The following is a 19,869-nucleotide window of genomic DNA, read 5'->3' as shown; positions in this document are numbered from 1 at the left end:
AACCTGTCCCTCCTGATCAGTCTTGTGCTTTTATTATTATTTGCTGTTAAAAAAATAAATACAAAAAAAAACTGGATTATAGTCTTGTACTCCACCCTCCCAATATAATACACACAAATCTAATTTCTCCTATTTTCAAGACCAGATTGGCTTCAAAAACTCAGACAAAAGGTTCAGATTATGGACATAATTAACAATAACTGTGGATCTCGTTATAAAACCACGCAAATATGGGTTAGGTCTTTATAAATTGTGGTGGAAAAGAAAGGTCAAGCTAATTCCTCGGCAATGACTACATTTCCCATGAGCACCACAGCGGAAATGCGTCACTGTCGTTTTCAATAAGGCGTGCTGGGAAATTACGCTCTCTCTTTCCGGCTGGTACGCCATCATGTAAGCGAGTATTTCTATACTTTTGCACGAATCGAAATCCATTAAAATCGTAAATTTTCTGTCTTCATCGGTCTGTTTGAGCCAGGTTATTGATTGTGGACACATTTAACGTCAGTTGTTTTTAATTATTTTTAGAAAAATACAATCAAAAACACAGATAATAGCCCTGTTTTAACGGCGCTTAGGGTGCCGTTGCTCCGCTTGCCATTGCTGCCGGCCGCGGTTGTTTGATGACGTGTTGTCGCTTTTCAAAAATAAACTTAAGACTTTTTCGCGTTTTGCCACTTTCGTAATAGGCACACGCAGTTTATACGCATGTAAATTCTGTCAATATTGCAGCAAAGTGAGCAGTTGCTATGCAAGTAGCATTAGCGTGCTAGCTTTTACCTCTAGCCGTCGTTTACACATGTGTGGTATATGTCTCGTGCCTCCCATTGTGTTGTGTAGTAGAAGTTTATATAGTATATCAAACGTTGGTGAATGTGTCATTTAATCAATGATAAGTGTAAACATGGCTGCCTTTAACCGGCATAGTAAAACGACTGTTCTCTTCCACTTGTACCGAGACCTGGCCCTGAATTATGTGTCATTAAGACGAGAAAATTATAAATTTGTAAGATTACACTGATTAAGTCTGATTTGAGTGATGCTTTGCGTGTAGAGGAAGTTGACTCTGATGGTTTACTTTTAAATCCCAGTTGCTGTGATAATTATTGGCAGTGATGTGACAATGTGATTGTGTGGAGATTTAGATGATACACCTCCATCTTTTTCTCTAGCTGCTGAAACCTTCTTAATAGTTAGTTCTGACTGTATTCAAATCTGATGTAAATTTGTTAATGTTACTGCAGTGTGGTTGAAATTTAACATGGCCTTAAATCTCTTTTCCCAGTTCAGTTGGAAACAGATCCTGGTTTTCCTGTTTAGATTTCTTTATTTTATTCTTTTTGCAAAGAGCCAAGTTGACATCTTTCTCGTTTGATTCTTTTCACAGATAAGTCAACATGGGAGCGTATAGGTATATGCAGGAGTTATGGCGGAAGAAGCAGTCCGACGTGATGCGCTTCTTGCTTCGTGTCCGCTGCTGGCAGTACCGTCAGCTTTCCAGCCTCCACCGTACTCCTAGGCCCACCAGACCCGACAAGGCCCGTAGACTGGGTTACAAGGCCAAGCAGGGTGAGTGTTGAACTCAGTCAGTTCCTTGTGGTATTTTCCCGCACAGGTGTGATACCTTGTTGTTCTCTCCTGGCCCTGCTCATCATGTTTTTTGTTTGGTTCAAACAGGTTATGTGATCTACCGTATCCGTGTGCGCCGTGGAGGCCGTAAACGCCCCGTGCCCAAGGGAGCGACCTATGGCAAACCCGTGCACCATGGTGTTAACCAGATCAAGTTTGCCCGCAGTTTGCAGTCCACTGCTGAGGTACGACCATGTCACACTGCACAAGCAATTTGTTATTTAAACTATAGATGATTCTGGATGTTCAGTCTTCTCCTGGAATGTGTTTATCAGGTGTGGAATTGCACGTTGAAGATTTCAGTATAAACAATAACGCTAAAACTCATGTATGAACTGTATGAAAAATGAAGTATGGGTTATGCAGATGGAGGTCAAATTCTGAAGCTGACAGTTGGATTTTTGCTACGTAATGACTGTTGTCACGTAATGATGTTCACAGTTGATATGCATATATTTTACAAGCAAGAAATAACAGTCTTGGCTAAATTGCTCCTGAAATCTGATCCATAAACCCTAAATGTGTCAGATTTTTCACTTTACACTGATGTGCTGTGCTGGCATTTTAAGTTAAACATTAAGACTTTTTTGTGACCCAATCCTACCACACATGCTAAAAATGCAGGTTTTTCTCTATGGACTTTGGTGCAGTGAGTGGTTTACACACTTGTTTACCATGAACCATTTATAACATTTTCACGGATACAGTCGGTAAAGGGGTTTTAACAGCTCTTTGGAAAAGCAGGTGTCTGTTTTGATTGATGCCAATGTCGCGTTGTAAACAGTGTTTGCTTCACCAGTAAAGAAATACGGGTCAGTCATCGTACATTGTAGCAGATTGTACAGTGACCTTTGCGGTTGGGCAAATGGGAAAAGGGGTTTGGTATATGGTAAATGTTAAATATTATGGATAAATTATTCTCATGAGTCATTTAAAGAAACTAGTTAATTGTGGGCTGAAAACAAACCTATTAAATAAAATGCTTAATTATGCATTATGTGTTGAACTTGATACAGAATAGAAAGCATTTGTTGTAAGAAAAGTATTAGCTGTGTGGCTCCTGGGAAAACAATGCTTAAACATTCACCCGTCTCCAGTTACACACATAACTGCATCTAAAATGAGTTGGATATACATATGCTACTATATATAGTTATAAAAAAAGAATAAAACACCAGAAGAGTGGAGAAATTAACAGCTACATTTAAAAAAAAAACCAATATGGATCCATTTAAAAAAAATTTAACCATAAAAACCAGGGCTGCAGCTCATGCTCCTAATCAATGAATCTGTTCTTGATCAACTAATCAGTTAACCAAACCCAAATGATTCTTTGTTTTGTTTTTTTTTGGTTTTTTTAAAGCTGTATTTAGCAGAATTTATTTTTTGTGTTTTTAATGCTTTTACACTGGTGTTCAGACAAACGCATACCTGATTTCTTTCGTCTTATTGACTAGGATATTTCCTGCCAAAATCATGGAATTGCTTTTTTAAGTAAATACAATAGCAACACAGAATCGAAGGCTGTGTTTATTTAAATGTTTTGGTTTGATCCAAGTGAAGAAACTCATTCCTGATGCCTTTATTTTGTAGGAGCGTGCTGGTCGTCACTGTGGAGGCCTGCGAGTCCTCAACTCCTACTGGGTGGGCGAGGACTCCACCTACAAGTTCTTTGAGGTGATTCTGATCGACCCCTTCCACAAGGCCGTCAGACGCAACCCCGACACGCAATGGATCACAAAGGCCGTGCACAAGCACAGGGAGATGCGTGGCCTGACGTCTGCAGGAAAGAAGAGTCGCGGCCTTGGCAAGGGCCACAAGTTCCACGGCACCATCGGAGGTTCCCGTCGCGCTGCCTGGAAGAGACGCAACACCCTGCAGCTGCATCGTTATCGTTAGAGCTCGTCTGTACATTCAAACAAATAAACATCCTTTTTATGGCGACAGTTCTGACTCCTGAGTTTGATTCTGATCATACAGTGTCAACGTTTTTAATAGTATCTGCTCTGAAACCTTGTGTTGGACCCATTCATTGGTTCGACTAGGTTAAAATTTGCTTTATTTTAATTTTAGTTGGCAGCTCTGGCAGGATACTAATCTGCAGTATTGCCAGGCAGGTGCTTTTTTCATGTGTGGTTTTCAAATGTTGAGTAAGATGTGGCTCAAAAGATGGACAAATTCACTCTTATGAAGATAATTTTATTCAATGTTGCCTTTTTGCTACAAAGCCTGTGATGTGGCTAACATTGAAATCAACCTTTGGTAAAGTACTTAAAACGTCAAAGTTGGGTAAAATATTGCAGCAGATATTCTGCAAATTAATTGGTATAAAATGTATGAGGACCCTGAATATCGGATATAGTTGATAGCCTACAAATATTTCTTTTTTGCCTGAGCTGGGTTTAGATCTCCTATAATACATTGTAAAGCCAATATCTGCCAATACCAATGTTGTATCTCCCTATATTTTATACACAAGTAAATACTGTATTGCAGTGCAGACATCAAATGTTGATAGAGGCAGATCATTTGTCCAGTTACTGCAGACAAACATTTGATCATGTTATCATATAAATCATAATCAAATCAGTTAAATATATGGACGAAATTCCCAGATTTGTATGGAGTTGACCTCTATTTATAATCTCTGGTCTTTGATTATTATGCTCTGCTGCTTGTTTCCAGGTCCTAAATGCATCTGCTAGTGTGCAGAACATCCACAATGAGCCCATTCACCTGATAAAAGATAACATTTGGATTAGACACTCGAACTGCAGTGCCATGCGTCAGTTTAATGTAATCATGCGGGTAGAATGTCAGTATTATTATCCACACATCTTGTTTTGTCTAGGTAAAGCCCAAAAGTAGACCCACCTAAGTTGTGCATCTCCCACATGCTAATTTGTATGTGATAACCCTTTTTGACCCCTCTATCAGACAGTCAACTGTATGGTTGTATGAATGTACTGTATGGGCCTATTATATGTATAGCAGGAGCCAAGTATTTTATTTAACTGGGAAAGTACTCACTCTATGGTATTGTGCGCAAACACTATTTATGTACACACTCGCATGCATAAACATAGTGCCCAGGTCGAAAAATACCGGAATTAAGGCCATCATTTTTGGACCACCGTGTGTTTATAGTGCATTCCAGTTGTAGTCGGTAGTCAGAATTTTCTCAGATTTCTATCTCAGTAAACACATCAAGTTTGACCCCTGAACTGTACAATTGCATTAAATTTTGTATTATTACCATTTGTTTGTCTATATCAAATTTCCCATTAAATTTGGTAGTTTTAATCAATAATTTCGAAATTAAAATATAATTGATTTATTTGTTCCCTGTCGGTCTTCGAACGTGTCGGGACTGCGGAACGTTTTTTTTTTTATCACGCAGCGTATGTTCCCTGACGACGGGTACAGTGACGGACAGCTAGCTCCCCTACATGCGCCATTGAAAATAAACGTAGCCAAAACGGCGGGGGCTACTGTTTTTCATTTTTATACTAACCTTTTAGTTAGTTAGTTAACCAAGCGTTCGCCACATTTAGGAAAACATGGAGACAATTTTAGAGCAACAGCGTCGCTATCATGAAGAGAAGGAGAGGCTTATGGATGCCAAAACGAAAGAAATGCTACACAAAAAGTCCACGGTAAGTCGACCGCTCCGTGTTAGCTTTAGTGCTAATGCTAACCAAACACAAGTACGTAACACGTATGCAGCTTAACGAATGTTTTATTTATTTATTGTCCTTTTTTCCGCAGCTGCGGGAACAGATTAACTCAGATCACCGGACACGGGCGATGTTGGATGTGAGCACTTTTTTCCATTTATTACAACACCGGCTACCTAGCACTAGAACAGGCTATTAGTTAGTTAACCTCATCATAGGTGACAGGTAATCAGAGATTTTGTCTAAGTTATTATTATTAGCGTTCAAATATTATATATAACACCATGTATGAATGTATATAAAGTATGAGACAACTCAACGAGAAACCCTTATTACTACAAATACAGTATGTCACTGAGGAACTCCATTCAAAAATCTGCCACTTAAATGTAACCTTAAAGATAAAATAACACTAACGCATGCATTTACTTTAGTATATGCTTCGTATACACGAGTAGTAATATTAATTATTTTTATTATATATTATTAATTATTATAAATAGTAATATCCTGTAATATGCATGGGAGTGGACGCTTCAAATACCTTGTTTCTGGTTCACAAGGTATTTTAGTTCAAAATTTGAAAACATAAGCATTTCAAATAGCAATAGTCTTCTTTGTAGACTACCAATAACAGTACTGGGACTAAAACAAAAACTTCACATTGTGATTATTCTGACCATGACATTATGGCTATAGTTGAAAAAATATCTGCTTTAATTTTGCTCTGAAAAGCAGCTGGATCACTTACTTTAAATAGTATTTTGTATTGCAGATAGGACTCGTATTTTAGAAAACATTACACTACTGGATAAAACATCTGCTAGGAAACACTGTACATGAATATATCAGTTGATTTCTAACCATATCATACCTATACCAGCATCATAGTGGAGTTAACACTATAATTTCCCAAGAAATAATACATTGAAACATTGCTGTTAATTACACTATTAAGATTATGCATACTTAGCACAACAGGGAGATGTAATGTTTTAATATTGAAACTGATCAGCAGCTGAAAGTGTTTTCTTTCTTTGACAGAGGTATATGGAAGTGAGTGCAAATCTCAGAGATTCTTATGAAGACAAAGATGGGTAAGTTCCTTCCTTTACAGTAAACTTGCCCCTGTGAATTCACTATATTTGCCTTATTTTAAAAACAGATGTATAAGAGAGGCCTTTATCTCCCTTCATGGTTCCATACGCTGGCTCTGTTGTCATGTCTGAACCTTTTCACAAACATTTAATCTTTGTCTTTCAGACTCAGTTTAGCCAGAATATCTTAACCACTTGTTTTTCTTATTGACAGCATGAGGAAGGATGAGCTTGCTGCCATCTCAGGACCAAACGAGTTTGCAGAGTTCTACAACAGACTGAAACACATTAAGGAGTTCCACAGAAAGCATCCGAATGAGGTAGGAAAAAAAAAACCTCTTAAAATTTAGCTATGTGTGAACTGCTGAGAAATTAATTTTAACACTGTTATTGTGTGGGTTCCTTGTAGATTTCTATTCCCATGTCTGTAGAGTTTGAAGAGCTGATGAAAGCCAGAGACAACCCCAGCGAGGAGGCTCAGAGTAAGGCTTCATCTACACTCCTCTGTTTTTCCAGAATTCTGAAAATGCTTGGATGATGGTGGATGAGTGGTAGATTTTTTTTTTTTACAAATTTAGATTTACACCTGGATCAGCAAAAAACATTAACATTATATTTTAATGTTGGTTTGCTCTCAGGCTTCTAATATTGGTATTGAAAAGTAAAATATGTTTATTTTCCACAGACCTGGTTGAGTTCACAGATGAGGAAGGATATGGCCGTTACCTCGATCTCCATGACTGCTACCTGAAGTACATCAACTTGAAGGGAGCTGAGGTGAGGATCCATTTAAATGTGGATAATAAAAGCCTGTACATTCAAACAAAACCTTTTATTTTGTTTTAAAACCAAAAACCTTTGCTGTGTCTTTGTGCAGAAACCCGAGTACATCACATACCTGTCGTCATTTGACCAGCTCTTTGACATCCCAAAGGACAGGAAGAATGCTGAATACAAAAAGTAGGTCCAACAGGACGAGGATATAGGACATAATGAGCTTGTGGTTACTTATTTAATTAAATCTGTGTATATGATGTACTGGTTCCCAGGTGATTCATTTGTGTAGACGGCTGCGAGGTTAGAAGCTTTTATTAATTTTAGATTGCAGTGTTCATATGGACTGTGGGTTAGAGAACATGGTTATCACGACCCTGTTTGAAGGCAGCATTCACCCAGCTGTTGTTGTTCAGCACTATGGAGATAATGTTTGTTGTCTGCTCTGGGGAGATTTTCAATGACGTAGACTCTAAATTAGATGTGATCAATGTGAAAGAAACATAAATATAGCCACAGGTTGAAGATCCCCTCTTTGTGTGCAGGTATCTGGAGATGCTTCTTGAATACCTTCAGGACTACACAGACCGGGTCAAACCTCTTCTGGACCAGAACGACCTGTACGGAAAAGTGCTGGTGGAGTTTGAGAAGAAGTGGGATAACGGGACTTTTCCAGGCTGGCCCGTGAGTTCTCCTGACAGCCTCTTCATGTGTGACGCAGCATGGACATGTCAGGTTTTTACTTTCTTCACCTTCTCCTCTGACCTCGTTTGTTTGTTTGTTTTTCTGCACTCTAGAAAGAGACGAGTAGTGCTTTAACCCATGCAGGAGCTCATCTGGACCTTTCTGCCTTTTCCTCTTGGGAGGTAAGAAAAGAACATTAACGATGGAGGTGAATTGAAAGGTGAATCAATGGTGCTTTAACTGGTGGTTTTTCCTCATGTTTTCACACAGGAGTTAGCGTCTTTGGGTCTGGACAGACTGAAGTCTGCTCTCATGGCACTGGGACTCAAGTGTGGAGGGTGAGTGTAGTTGACATGCAGCTTGACTGAAGCATTAATGCAGTCGTGATGCTGAATCCTAAGTATCTGGAATTGCTTGATTTAAGTTGAGGGCATATAATCCACTAGGCTTCTTCAGTTCTTCGTTCCTAGTAGGGCTGCAACAATTCATCCATTAATCCATTACTAAATGAAATGAAGTATTTAGATAGTCATTTAATCAGTGTTAAATGTGAATATTTTCTGGTTTATTTGCTACATGTAACAAAGAAATCATTAAAACGGATGCAAACTAGATCGTTTGGGGAAACACCCAATGATCATCATTTTCTGGAACATTTAATTGAGAGAATAATAAACAGATTAATTGATAATGAAAAGACCGTGTCAATGACGTGAATGTGTGTGTGTGATGTCCAGGACCCTGGAGGAACGAGCTCAGAGACTGTTCAGCACTAAAGGCAAATCCCTGGAATTACTGGACCCTTCACTGTTCGCCAAGAATCCCAAAGCCAAAGGGCCTAAAAAGTGAGTGGGTCTAAAGACTCAGTGCAGCGCTGACTCATGTTAGTGTTGTTATGTAACCCATATCATTTTCCCATCGTCACTCCTGCAGAGACACAGAGCGTAACAAGGAGACTGGCTTCCTGGAGGCTCAAGTGTACGAGTACGTGGAGATCCTCGGGGTGAGTGACCGTGTCCTCAACGTCCACTCCTGCTGCTGTTTTAATTTGTAATGTCAAAAGTGCTCACACGTGTTTGGAATGTGGCCCTGCGGTTACAGGAGCAGAGGCAGCTGACGCACGAGAACGTGCAGAGGAAGCAGGCCAGGACGGGCGAGGAGCGCGAGGAAGAGGAGGAGGAGCAGCTCAGTGAGAGTGAGAGTGAAGACGAAGACAATGAAATAATTTACAACCCCAAGAACCTGCCACTGGGCTGGGACGGCAAGGTTAGCAACTCTGTGTGTGTGTGTGTGTGTGTGCATTGGATTGAGACTCCAGCTGCATTTTTCTGTGCAGACCCAAAATGTGTTCTTTATTTATTGTCATTTATTAATTTATTTTTTTTTCCCCGTGCAGCCGATTCCATACTGGCTCTACAAACTCCATGGTCTGAACATCAACTACAACTGTGAGATCTGTGGAAACTACACCTACAGGGGACCCAAAGCCTTCCAGAGACACTTTGCGGTACGTGGTGATTAGACGGAGTAAAACACAGCAGACGTGCAGTGAAGTACTCGCTCAGTCGATGTAACTGAAGTGTGTTTTTCCGCAGGAATGGAGACACGCTCACGGTATGCGCTGCCTGGGAATCCCCAACACGGCCCACTTCGCCAACGTCACTCAGATCGAGGACGCCGTCGCTCGTAAGTCGGCCGCACTGACAGATTTTTTTTTATGCACTAAAGTGTTTTTAGAATGTGTCTGTAGAAAAGAAAAAGAAGAAAATACTTCTGAAATCCCTGTTGTTGCCAAACATAGTAGTGGTTTATTTTTTTTTATTTTTTTTTCCCATTTGTTTTTATATTAGTTTTATTTCATTCTAAGAAATATATAGTAATATGAATACTATTTGCTGAAAGAAGAATGAACCTTATTTGCATCTGCTCCTCTTTCACAAAACTCAACCTAGATTTTTTTAGTGTCAGCCAAATATAAAGGAATAATATAAAAAGAAAATACAGCAGAGATCAAACAAAAAAAACACAGCAACCGTCGACTCAACGCTGCTCAGTGCTACGTTCTAAGTTCCTACAGGTTTGCGTGTGTGACCTGAGCTTTGAAACATCACAACTGTTCCCAACTGTGTGGGGTTAAAAATATATATGTATTTGATATTTGATTTGTGTTTTTCGTCTTCAGTGTGGGCGAAACTGAAATCTCAGAAAGCTTCAGAGCGCTGGCAGCCGGACACAGAGGTGAGTCCACACTGACGCTGTGAAATAAAGTCCCTGTTTATTCCCTGACTCATGCTTTTATTTTTTTACTTATTCCATTACTTTGTTTCGTCCCCTCAGGAAGAATACGAGGACTCGAGTGGAAACGTGGTGAACAAGAAAACCTACGAGGATCTGAAGAGACAAGGTCTGCTGTAGAGACCATGTCTGCTGTGGAGACGCTCGGAGAAGATTAACGTCATATTTACTTTGTTTTTTGTTTTTTATCACTGATTTTCCCGTTTCTTTTTATTTGTAAGTAGTCATGTTGTTTCCCTTCCTCCATTTGATACTTTGTAATGTGGCAACTGTTGTCTATGATAATAAACTCAGTACTTTATCACACACGTCTTTGTTTACTATTAAAAACGCACACAAGCACAAGGAAACCACAATTCAAATCTTGGGCCTAAAGTTCCTCAGAAAGGATGTTCTGGCTCATTAGGACCAGGTTTTAGTCTCCATGAGGACTACTCATCCTGAACAGGTAAATACACACACACACATTTTTATACAGCTCTCTTTCTGAGGACATTCACTCATTCGTACTTGATGCCTCCTTTAACCCTGTCACAAACCTAGTTCTAAACATAAACATGTTAATCAAGGTATGAAAAGTGCTTGAATTTTGGATAGTGCTTGGAAATGCTTAAAATGGTGGCTCTTTCTGTCCGAGTTAGTTGAGCAGATGGAGGATTAAAACACGCCTGCACCTTTACACACATTCATGTGGTTATAGGAAAACACCATCTGTTTTATTGTGGGAAAAAAGGATTGAAATATAAATTTCCAGTTTGTGTATATTCATAAAAATCACCCACAGCTGTAAAATGTGGGGAAACTGTGAAATTGGGCATTGAAAAGGTGCTTGAATTTGACCCTGGAAAAGGACTATGACCCTTAAACTAAGTCTTAACCCTTTCAAAATTCAAAACTGTCTATTATTGTGTTAGATAATGTCAATATTTGCAGTATTTTGTAACCTTGGTTGTAGAAATAAAGCTTTGCTTCATTTAATCCCACAGAGCAAAGTTTTCCATCATTTTTACCATTATATTACAGCACACAGATTACAGAATGTATCTGTCCACCATAAAGAGGTGAGTCAATAAATCCGTTTTCTTTACCACTCAAATAATAATCTCTATTATAAAAATTTGATTATTTTTTTCAGACAAAAGTGCTAATCCAGCAAATTTCTGTGGATTATCAGATCACAGGTGGCGTTAAAAGCCTCACATATGAACCTTCATTCTTCACAGGTGGATATAGACCGGACCTGCAGGTGGCGCTACTTCACCACGATTCTCTGATGGACTGATGAAGAGACTGCACTGCAGGTAAAACTGTGAGGATATGAACAAGTGTCTACTGGATTATGTCCAGATTAACAAGGTCTATGCAAAAAATTGCGAAATTGAAATAAAATGTCGCTCATCGACATGATGTCGTGGCAAAATTGTGTCGCGATAAAAGATAAATCTTTACTGTGAACACAGCGTAAAACAAAATCATAATCTTATTTATCTCAATCATTTTAAAATTAGGATTATTTGCTCACCCACTGATAACCGGGACAAATTATATTAACTTCAGTGTGTGTGTGTGTGTGTGCGTGATGTTTCTGGGTTTAGGGGCCACAGACCTCTGCCCAAAGTGGGGCCCGTGGCCCAAAAATGGCCCGTCCAAGTGTTTAATAATTTTCAGGTTTATAAAACTATTTGTGCAGTTGCTAACACGTGATCATTAACCAAAGAGTTTCGATGTTTTCAAAAATAAAACAGTAAAAAAGTGAGGGTTGCAGTACCTGTTTTAAACACTAATGGCCGCAGTTTTACACATTTGTACATAACAGTTCCTTGAAGCAGTGTTCTGTAAAATCAGTTTTTTTCCTTGTGGCCTCGACAACAGCCATATTTTTCAGTCTCTGTGTCCTCTAGGGGGCGTACACTGTCACACAGTGGAGATTATTTTGCCAGAAGCATCTGAGAAGACTGCTTACATTTTATTTGTTTTTCAGTTGTTCCCATGAGATGTTTCCACTGAGGTACTTTTACTTAGTTGTACTTTTACTCAGTGGTGCTTTTAATCTGTGATAATTTTACACAGTGGTACTTTCAGTCTGTGGTACTTTTAATCTATGATTCTTTTCCACAGTGGTACTTTTAATCTGTAATACTTTTCCACAGTGGTACTTTTAATATGTGGTACTTTTCCACAGTGGTACTTTTAATCTGTAATACTTTTCCACAGTGATACTTTTAATCTGTGGTACTTTTCCACAGTGATACTTTTAATCTGTGGTACTTGTCCACAGTGATACTTTTAATCTGTGGTACTTGTCCACTTGCCGCTCAGTGGCTTCAGTTTCAGCAGATCTTTGACGATTTCTCGTACTGGTTTTTTTCACATCAATGACTAAATGAACGACTGATTGTGCCACAGTAAACAAACAACAGTAAATAAACAAACAGACACCCATTTTAATTTGTCTTCGAGGAAATAACAGGAAAGAACATTTGTAGAACAAGAACAAACACCTTTCATAAGAAAATAAGAAAAAACTCAAAGCGCACAGAGCTGTGTTTCCGTACGTAGCCGCTTTCTCCGCGTCGCAAACAGATTCTGAGTTTGTTTGCTGTGACGTTAAAGGTTCAATAAAACGTATTATTAACCTGTAAAAAAAGGTTATTGATTGAAAACAGTGAGAGCAGAAGGAACATGTCACCAGATGAAGTCATTTTTTTTTTTTTCAAATCAAGCGTTCACATCAGCCATTTGTCTTTCTCCTTGTTGAAGTTCTCGGCCCACTGACGCGTGAGTTCTAAGTAGTGGTCGGGCTGGTTGGGCTGATAGTCGAGGTACAAACGTGTGGTGGTTTTCTTCGGTACGGCCTTCTCGATCTGCGTTCCCTCGTGCCACTGATTAAACGACGTAACCGTGACGATCTCTGGTCTGACAGAGAGCGCGGCCTGCAGCGAAGTCTCGTAGTAGCGTCCGTTCACGCGGTTCCTGGTGTTGTGGTTGTTCCACGGCCGCACGGCCGTGTCCACGTACCCCGGACCCACGCTAGGGACGAAGAGCAGGTTGTTGGCGTCGCAGAAGGACTTGATGGCTTTCCAGTTCTGGTGGGAGGAGCCAAAGGAGAAACCGTTGGAGGCAAAGTAAGTGTACATGCCGTCGAAGCCGCTGGCCAGGATGTCGTGTTTGTGGCGCTCCTCAACGATGAGGGCCATGAAAATGCCATCGTACGGCGTTCCTCTGATGCTGTGGGAGCCCTTCGCCGTCAGAAGCTCCGCCCACGTCTCTGGAGGCGTCAGGTACGAGTCGTAGACGTAAAAAAGAGGCAGGACTCGTCCCGTGCTGGAGCGGAATCTGTAGAAGGCGCCGTGTTTTCCGTACCTGAGGGAAAAAAGACAAACTTTTACTTTTTGAAATACCGTTTCATTGTTGATTCAGAATAGATGATAGATAAAGTTGTGATAGAATTTGTAAAATACGGCAACATTTATCACGTGAGGCGTCACTTTCACGCTTTATTCTTTCTCCTGGGCGCACAAGATGTTTCTCAATAATTATCTACCCTGAAAGTTAACTGCAAACATTTTTGGGGGGGAATTTTCCTTAAATATTTAGTATATATATATGTATATATATATATATATATATATATATATACACATACATATATAAAAATGTCCTTTGCACACAAATTTTCAAAGTTTTTATTTTCATCTTTAATATATTTCAAAAACATTACCCTAAACAGAGCAAAAAAAAGAAAAGAAAAATCATCCTTAAAATGTTTTTCACTTGCCTTCCAGTCGTTTGTGCAAAAGAATAAAAAGTATGTCTCGCTCTGAATGTTTGTTGTTGTAATACATATTCTGGCCATTAGGGGGTGCTGAAAAGAGTATATTTGACGCCTTAACGGCCAAAATCGCTACTAGAAAAACACAATTTTGGTGATCTTTGACGTTTTCCGCCCCAAAAGGAGCAAAAACATTTGGGAAAATCATCTGAATGTTAGATTTGAACTGGCCTTTCAGGGCTTCCGTATGTGCCTCTGTCATAAAGCTAACACACTAACACGTTAAACGTCCTCATACTTGTCGGTGATGTATCTGATGTTGTCATGCATGCTCTGCTCCGTCCGTCCTTTGTACGGCTGGATGTGAAAAGCCACCTGTGCAGAAACACGTGAGAACGTGGACGTTAGCGGCGAAAATGTTCAAAAAAATAAACACAGAGAACCTGAAAAGTAAAGGAGTTATCTGTTCACACACAAACATAATCATGGTACACATGAAAATTGTCTTAAGATGCTACAGCTTATTTTAAATCTTTCATTAGAAGCTCCTGGTTTGAAATATAAGGAATTATAAGGTATCATTTGTATTAATTGGCAGCATTTTTCTTCTTACCAGGCACTGGCAGGAGGTTTTAAATGAAGAACATTTGTCTTGTTTTTACAGTGCAGCAGTTCTCTGCAGGTCATTCCTCTACAGATGTGACTGTCAAACCTCAAACTGCTCCACATTAACAGCGGGAATCTAATTTTAGACCCCAAATCCACCCAAGTCCTAAAGTCTGCCCTAAATTTTGCTAAAGAGGATTTTGCTTTGTAATCGTATCAAATACGGTCAGATTTCCAGTTCTTTTTAAAGACGGCGAGTCTCACTATGATGTCTGACATTATTCTGTGATCTCATATGAACGTGTTTGTCAACATGAGGCAGCATTTTTCACCTGGAAACTGTAGTTTGTGACGCACTCGCTCCCTCACACCAAACTCCATAGAGAAAATCTGTGTTTTTAGCTCACAGGGACACAGGAGCTGCTACTTTACTGCTGCCTCGTTTGGAAAATCTGTGACACTTATTTTTTACTTACTTTTTTTTTTTACGAGGATTTCAAACACTGATGTGACAAAATGACACATTTGACGATTTATCCGGAGACGTTTGTTGCTCAACAGCTCCTGAGTGCTGTGTTGTAAAATCGCTGATTTTCTCTATGGAGTTTGATGCAGTTTCCGATTCTGATTCACTTGTCGAAATGATTAGAAAATGAGGAATTGTTCAGCTGCGATGGGAATTAATTTCATGGGAGTGATTTTCTCTTTTCCAGGACAAACCCCATCACACTGTGCTTGTTTGCTGCAGTCACAAAGGTCTGCTGCAGCAACCGACCGAGCCACAGACGCCCGACGCCCACTCCATCTCTCAAAAAGAGGCTGCCACATCTTCATAAACAGTTTCCATGGCGACGTGGCAGCGTTTGGTGCCTGAGTTCAGGCTTCGTCTGCTGGGGAATTACGACGGGTTGATGAAAGTGAGGTGAAACATTTGAAGTGTCTGGATGAAACAAGCCTCACGGTGTGTACACGCGCTCGACCACAGCAAACATTAACCTGAGGCAACGTTATGACGTCATCATGTGAGCAAATTATGTAACATAATCTGGGGTTTTTTGTGTGACAGTATGTACAGGAAGTATAGATGTCAATTACATTAACATTCACTACATATACGACTGAAAAAGTAGTTTAATTTACGCTTTAAGAACAAAAAGAGCCAGATTAGGAGTTTCAGGACACGACTTTATTCAGAAGATTCTTTGACCTGTTTTGTGATTTTCTGTCACAACGACTGATTGTTGTCATCACAATTTAATACTTAGTCTAATAAATAAAAAATAAAAGTCTCCCTTGTCTTTCTGCCAGCGTCCAAACAGCAATTTTTCACTGAGCAAACGGGGTCAATCTCTGCTTAATTACTGAGGTTGTGGGACTGGAGGGGGATTATAGATCATCCCGTCTGACTCGCTGAAAAAAAAAAGACAGCTCGTCTGCTCAGATTTTTTTTTCCTTTAATGTTGATATAGAAACTTAAATATCAAATAATGTAAAAAGCCTGAAGTAATCTGTCCAATAAAGTCGTAATATTATGAGAGTAAAGTCGTAATCTTTCCCGAATAATGTTGTTATATTATGAGAATAAAGTCATAATTTTTCCAGAATAATTGGAATAAGGTTGTAATATTATGGGAATAAAGTCGTAATCTTTCCAGAATGAAGTTGTGATATTATGAGAATAAAGTCATAATTTTTCCCGAATAATTGGAATAAGGTTGTAATATTATGGGAATAAAGTCGTAATCTTTCCAGAATGAAGTTGTGATATTATGAGAATAAAGTCGTAATCTTTCCAGAATAAAATCGTAATATCATGACAATAAAGTTGTAATATTATGAGAATAAAGTCGTAAATAAGCGTTTATGTTGTTGTTTTTGATGGAGTTCTGCCCTGAAAAGTCACTTTAGCTCTTTGTCTCAGCTTGACTGAATCTGACAGATTTACATTAAATGTCATCTTTTCTTTGTTTTTTGTTTTTTTTTTAGGTCAGAGCATCAAACTCAAAATAACCACATGGACGGAGACATTTACTGCACTGACTCAGTCGTCTCGCTGGAGCTGTGAGTCATAGCGTCTTAAAATTTTTATACCAAGTATAAAAACCTATTTCAGTAAAAATGATAAATAAAGTGGTGTAAAGTCACAGGAGACAGATTTATTCTCTCGTCATCCTCCTCTTCCTCACATATACTTCACACAGTAGTATAATGACATTAGATTAAGATGGAGCAAGAGATAAAGTGGCTCTAATTATTACTATTTTGTTATTTGTTTAATTTTAAATGCTGGTAAATAAACAGAAAAACAGACTTTATGACTTTCCTCCAAGTACCACCAGTGGAAGCTTGTGTACCACTGGTACTAAAATAAAATATAATCTACTGTTTATTATAATCTGTATTACATGGTCTTAAAATATACACTTAATTATTACCTTTCATTTCAGACAATAGCTGCTTTATTTCTTTATTTACATGTGTTGGAAACACTGACTTTGACTATAAATGTGGTTTAAATTCTGATACAACACAAATAATTGGGATTACAATGAAACAAGTGTTATTAAGTGACTTTTTTAATCAATATATGTCATATTGTGTGTATTTTGTGTAGCCTTTAAAACCAGGATGCTTTATCTACAATCTAGGACCATGTAATCCAGCCCTTTTGACAAATTATGATTATCACACATGACTTATAATAGAAACAGTACATATTAAGTCAGTGTAGACACACATTGTGTCACATTCCACATTAAATTGGCTTATTCCTGTTTGTTCTCAGCATAACTTTCACTTCCAGTCATTCACACACACACAGTAAATGGTCAGAAAGGGAAAAACATACCCGTTGTCTCACCAGTTACCTTGATGCTGTGCCTGTGGGCGGCGTCCATGACGGCAGGAACCAGGTCCTCTGTGGGCTCCCCGTGGTCGTCTGCCACGCTGGGAGGATACCAGGACAACACCAGCACCCCTGCACCAGCAATAATGGTAAATATGTTACCATTATTAAGTAACACCATTATCAGTGGTGTAAAATAGACCGAGCAAAGTTATTCTCTCATCGTCCTCCTCTTCCTCACATATACTTCACATACTGGTTTATTGAAATTAGACTAAGGTGGAGCGAGAGATAAGGTGACTCGAATTATCATTATTTAATTCTGGCCCGAGGATACGAATGCTAGGGGCCAAACGGCTCCTGGCATGAATTCATGCCTGGATTGCCATAGTGCTCAGACCCGTGCGTTACACCAGGGCTCTATAGCACCCTGCTAAGGGGAAATGTTACGTTGCACCGAATTTCACGAAACTTGGTGGGAACGTGATAAAGCCCAAGACGAACAAAAAAGTAAATGGGGACCATGGCCTCAACTCAACAGGAAGTCGGCCATTTTGAATTTGAAAATGAACAAACTAGTCTGAGTGCGTTTATCGCATTAAACAAGGTTCTAGTTTATTATTTGTGTTATTTGTTTAATTTTCTACACAAAATTCCTCAGCTCCACTCCAGTCACATATCCTGGTAAATACAGAACATCATTTCTGATTTTCCTCCCACCAGAGGAAGCTCGCGTACCATTAATCGCGTACATTACCCACACTGCACAAGGGAATTATCTTAAAAGCTGTAGCTTTTAAATGTAAACAAATGTCAGTGACATTCACGTCCAACGGGTTCACGACCCTCCATCTGTGTTTTGTCAGTGTGGCCTGGTGACATTACCGCGCTGCACACAGGAAGTGACTTGTTGTATGTCGAGACAGGTGGCAGAGACAGCTATACTGTGCTTACTCAGCGAGACGACTGCAAGCAGGTTGGAGTTTGGCGTAAAGCCCACCCCCCCCCCAAACTTAAGAGGTAAATTGTGAACATTTCCTGCCAAAATGGCGGCAAAACTGGTCTACAGCTCTATATTTACCACTTCATCGGGAAACCACAACTTAACATTAATTTTATTCCTGCTTTGTTTTAAATTTTATGTTAAAAAAAGACTATCAAGGAGTCATGTTATAACAGGAAGTGCTGATAAAAAAAGTTTTTGTTGTCAGTTCTACTGTGAAAACAATTAAATATTATCAACAATCAACGTGTGAACACTCAAGTCAAGAGAACTGTTGGGCAGTGTTTACCTGCTGCAGCAGCTTCTATCTGGGCCATGTGTGACTCCAGCACCTTCGGGTCTCTGGAGCTGTAAGGTCCTAGCTCCGGGTAAAAACTTGAAGCAATGTCCTCGGGTGGGGTGTGCTTCCCCTGCGCGTGACTGGCCGCGATCTTCGGGTCCCAGTGTGGCACCAGCACATGGTCCCAGTGGATGTACTTGTTGTCCACGCCGGGCGAGCCGTACCACAGGTAGTAGAATATGTGCACGTCGTAGAAAATGCTGTAATCCCGGTCGGATCGGCTGAAAACCACCTTGGTGTCGCTGCTGCTGCCCATGTGGGAGTGACCCGGCGACGCCGCCGCCGCCACGTCCCGCACGTCCGCGTGCCGCCTGTCCGACCTCTCCCCGGCGAAGTCCATGCCGGGGGCCATGTCGGAGAAGCCGTCGCTGGGCTTCAGCGTCCGGAGTCCCATCATGGTCCCGAAGATGAAGAGCGTGAAGAGGAAGAGCGCGACCAGAGCCTTCCTGCGGAGGCGCGTCATGGTCGCTGTCCGTGGTGCTGACCGCGGAGGGAGTGATGCGGCTCCGTGTTAACAGCCCACGGAGGCTCCTTCAGCATGGAGAAGCGACAGCTGCGGAGGAGGGAGGAGGGCGAGGAGGGGGGAGAGTCAGTGTTAAAACACGCACTTTTAAACTCGAATCACTTGCACCATCACAGAGCGGATACAGCAGACTTCCTGTGTGCAGCCGTGATGGAGGACCAGGCAGCTCCTGCTCATCCTCCTGTCACAGTCAACAGTGTCTCGCTGTCAAAGCTGGAACAAACCAAATCTGGTTACCTTTGTTTTCCATCCGATCACTTCACTCTGTGCGTCTGCTTCTCTCGTCTCCATCATGTCATCATCATTCATCCCTTCATCACATCAAAAACACCTTTATTTTACATTTATTTTCTTTAAATAAAGAATATATATATATATGTAAAAAATAAACCCTTAACGTTCACACTGAAAGTGCATCTGTTGTCTGTGTGGCAGAGAGCAGCAGCAGCATCAGGAGGAGGAGGAGGGAGGTGGGATTAAAAACTGCCACCGGAAAGAGACGAATGCGGGGCGGTTAAAGGGATAGTGCGGGGTTTTTGAAGTGTTGTTGCGTGCGCCCCCTGCTGGTCCCTCTGGAATCATCAGTCTCTAGGAAGTCTTTTCTGTCACTTTATAAACAATTTC

At 40.2% G+C, this 19,869-nt stretch overlaps 3 protein-coding genes across 3 annotated transcripts; 2 read left to right on the top strand and 1 right to left on the bottom strand.

Annotated features, from left to right (window-relative positions):
• The first annotated feature begins 344 nt into the window (after positions 1-344).
• rpl15 (ribosomal protein L15) lies at positions 345-3,575 on the top strand. The gene is made up of 4 exons (XM_044053062.1): positions 345-393; positions 1,388-1,569; positions 1,678-1,814; positions 3,223-3,575. Exons 2-4 carry the CDS (start codon positions 1,398-1,400, stop codon positions 3,526-3,528), a joined length of 615 nt encoding a protein of 204 aa, XP_043908997.1. The 5' UTR covers positions 345-393; positions 1,388-1,397; the 3' UTR covers positions 3,529-3,575.
• Positions 3,576-5,050: 1,475 nt separating this feature from the next.
• On the top strand, positions 5,051-10,462 carry sf3a3 (splicing factor 3a, subunit 3). Its single transcript, XM_044053521.1, has 17 exons — positions 5,051-5,285; positions 5,398-5,445; positions 6,351-6,403; positions 6,618-6,723; positions 6,813-6,885; positions 7,089-7,180; positions 7,281-7,363; positions 7,723-7,861; positions 7,975-8,043; positions 8,132-8,199; positions 8,599-8,706; positions 8,795-8,864; positions 8,963-9,127; positions 9,258-9,368; positions 9,457-9,547; positions 10,044-10,099; positions 10,199-10,462. The coding sequence occupies exons 1-17, from the start codon at positions 5,190-5,192 to the stop codon at positions 10,274-10,276; spliced, it is 1,506 nt and encodes a 501-aa protein (XP_043909456.1). The 5' UTR covers positions 5,051-5,189; the 3' UTR covers positions 10,277-10,462.
• Positions 10,463-12,580: 2,118 nt separating this feature from the next.
• maneal (mannosidase endo-alpha like) lies at positions 12,581-19,588 on the bottom strand. The gene is made up of 5 exons (XM_044053248.1): positions 19,483-19,588; positions 18,672-19,275; positions 17,402-17,511; positions 14,227-14,303; positions 12,581-13,519 (listed from the first exon to the last, which is right to left on the bottom strand). The coding sequence occupies exons 2-5, from the start codon at positions 19,183-19,185 to the stop codon at positions 12,883-12,885; spliced, it is 1,338 nt and encodes a 445-aa protein (XP_043909183.1). The 5' UTR covers positions 19,186-19,275; positions 19,483-19,588; the 3' UTR covers positions 12,581-12,882.
• Positions 19,589-19,869: the final 281 nt, after the last annotated feature.

The sequence above is a fragment of the Solea senegalensis genome, linkage group LG20 (assembly GCF_019176455.1).
Source record: "Solea senegalensis isolate Sse05_10M linkage group LG20, IFAPA_SoseM_1, whole genome shotgun sequence".
NCBI classification, from domain to species: Eukaryota; Metazoa; Chordata; class Actinopteri; order Pleuronectiformes; family Soleidae; genus Solea; species Solea senegalensis.
Note: the sequence above shows the minus strand (reverse complement) of the source record. Positions and strands in the feature narration are given on the sequence as shown.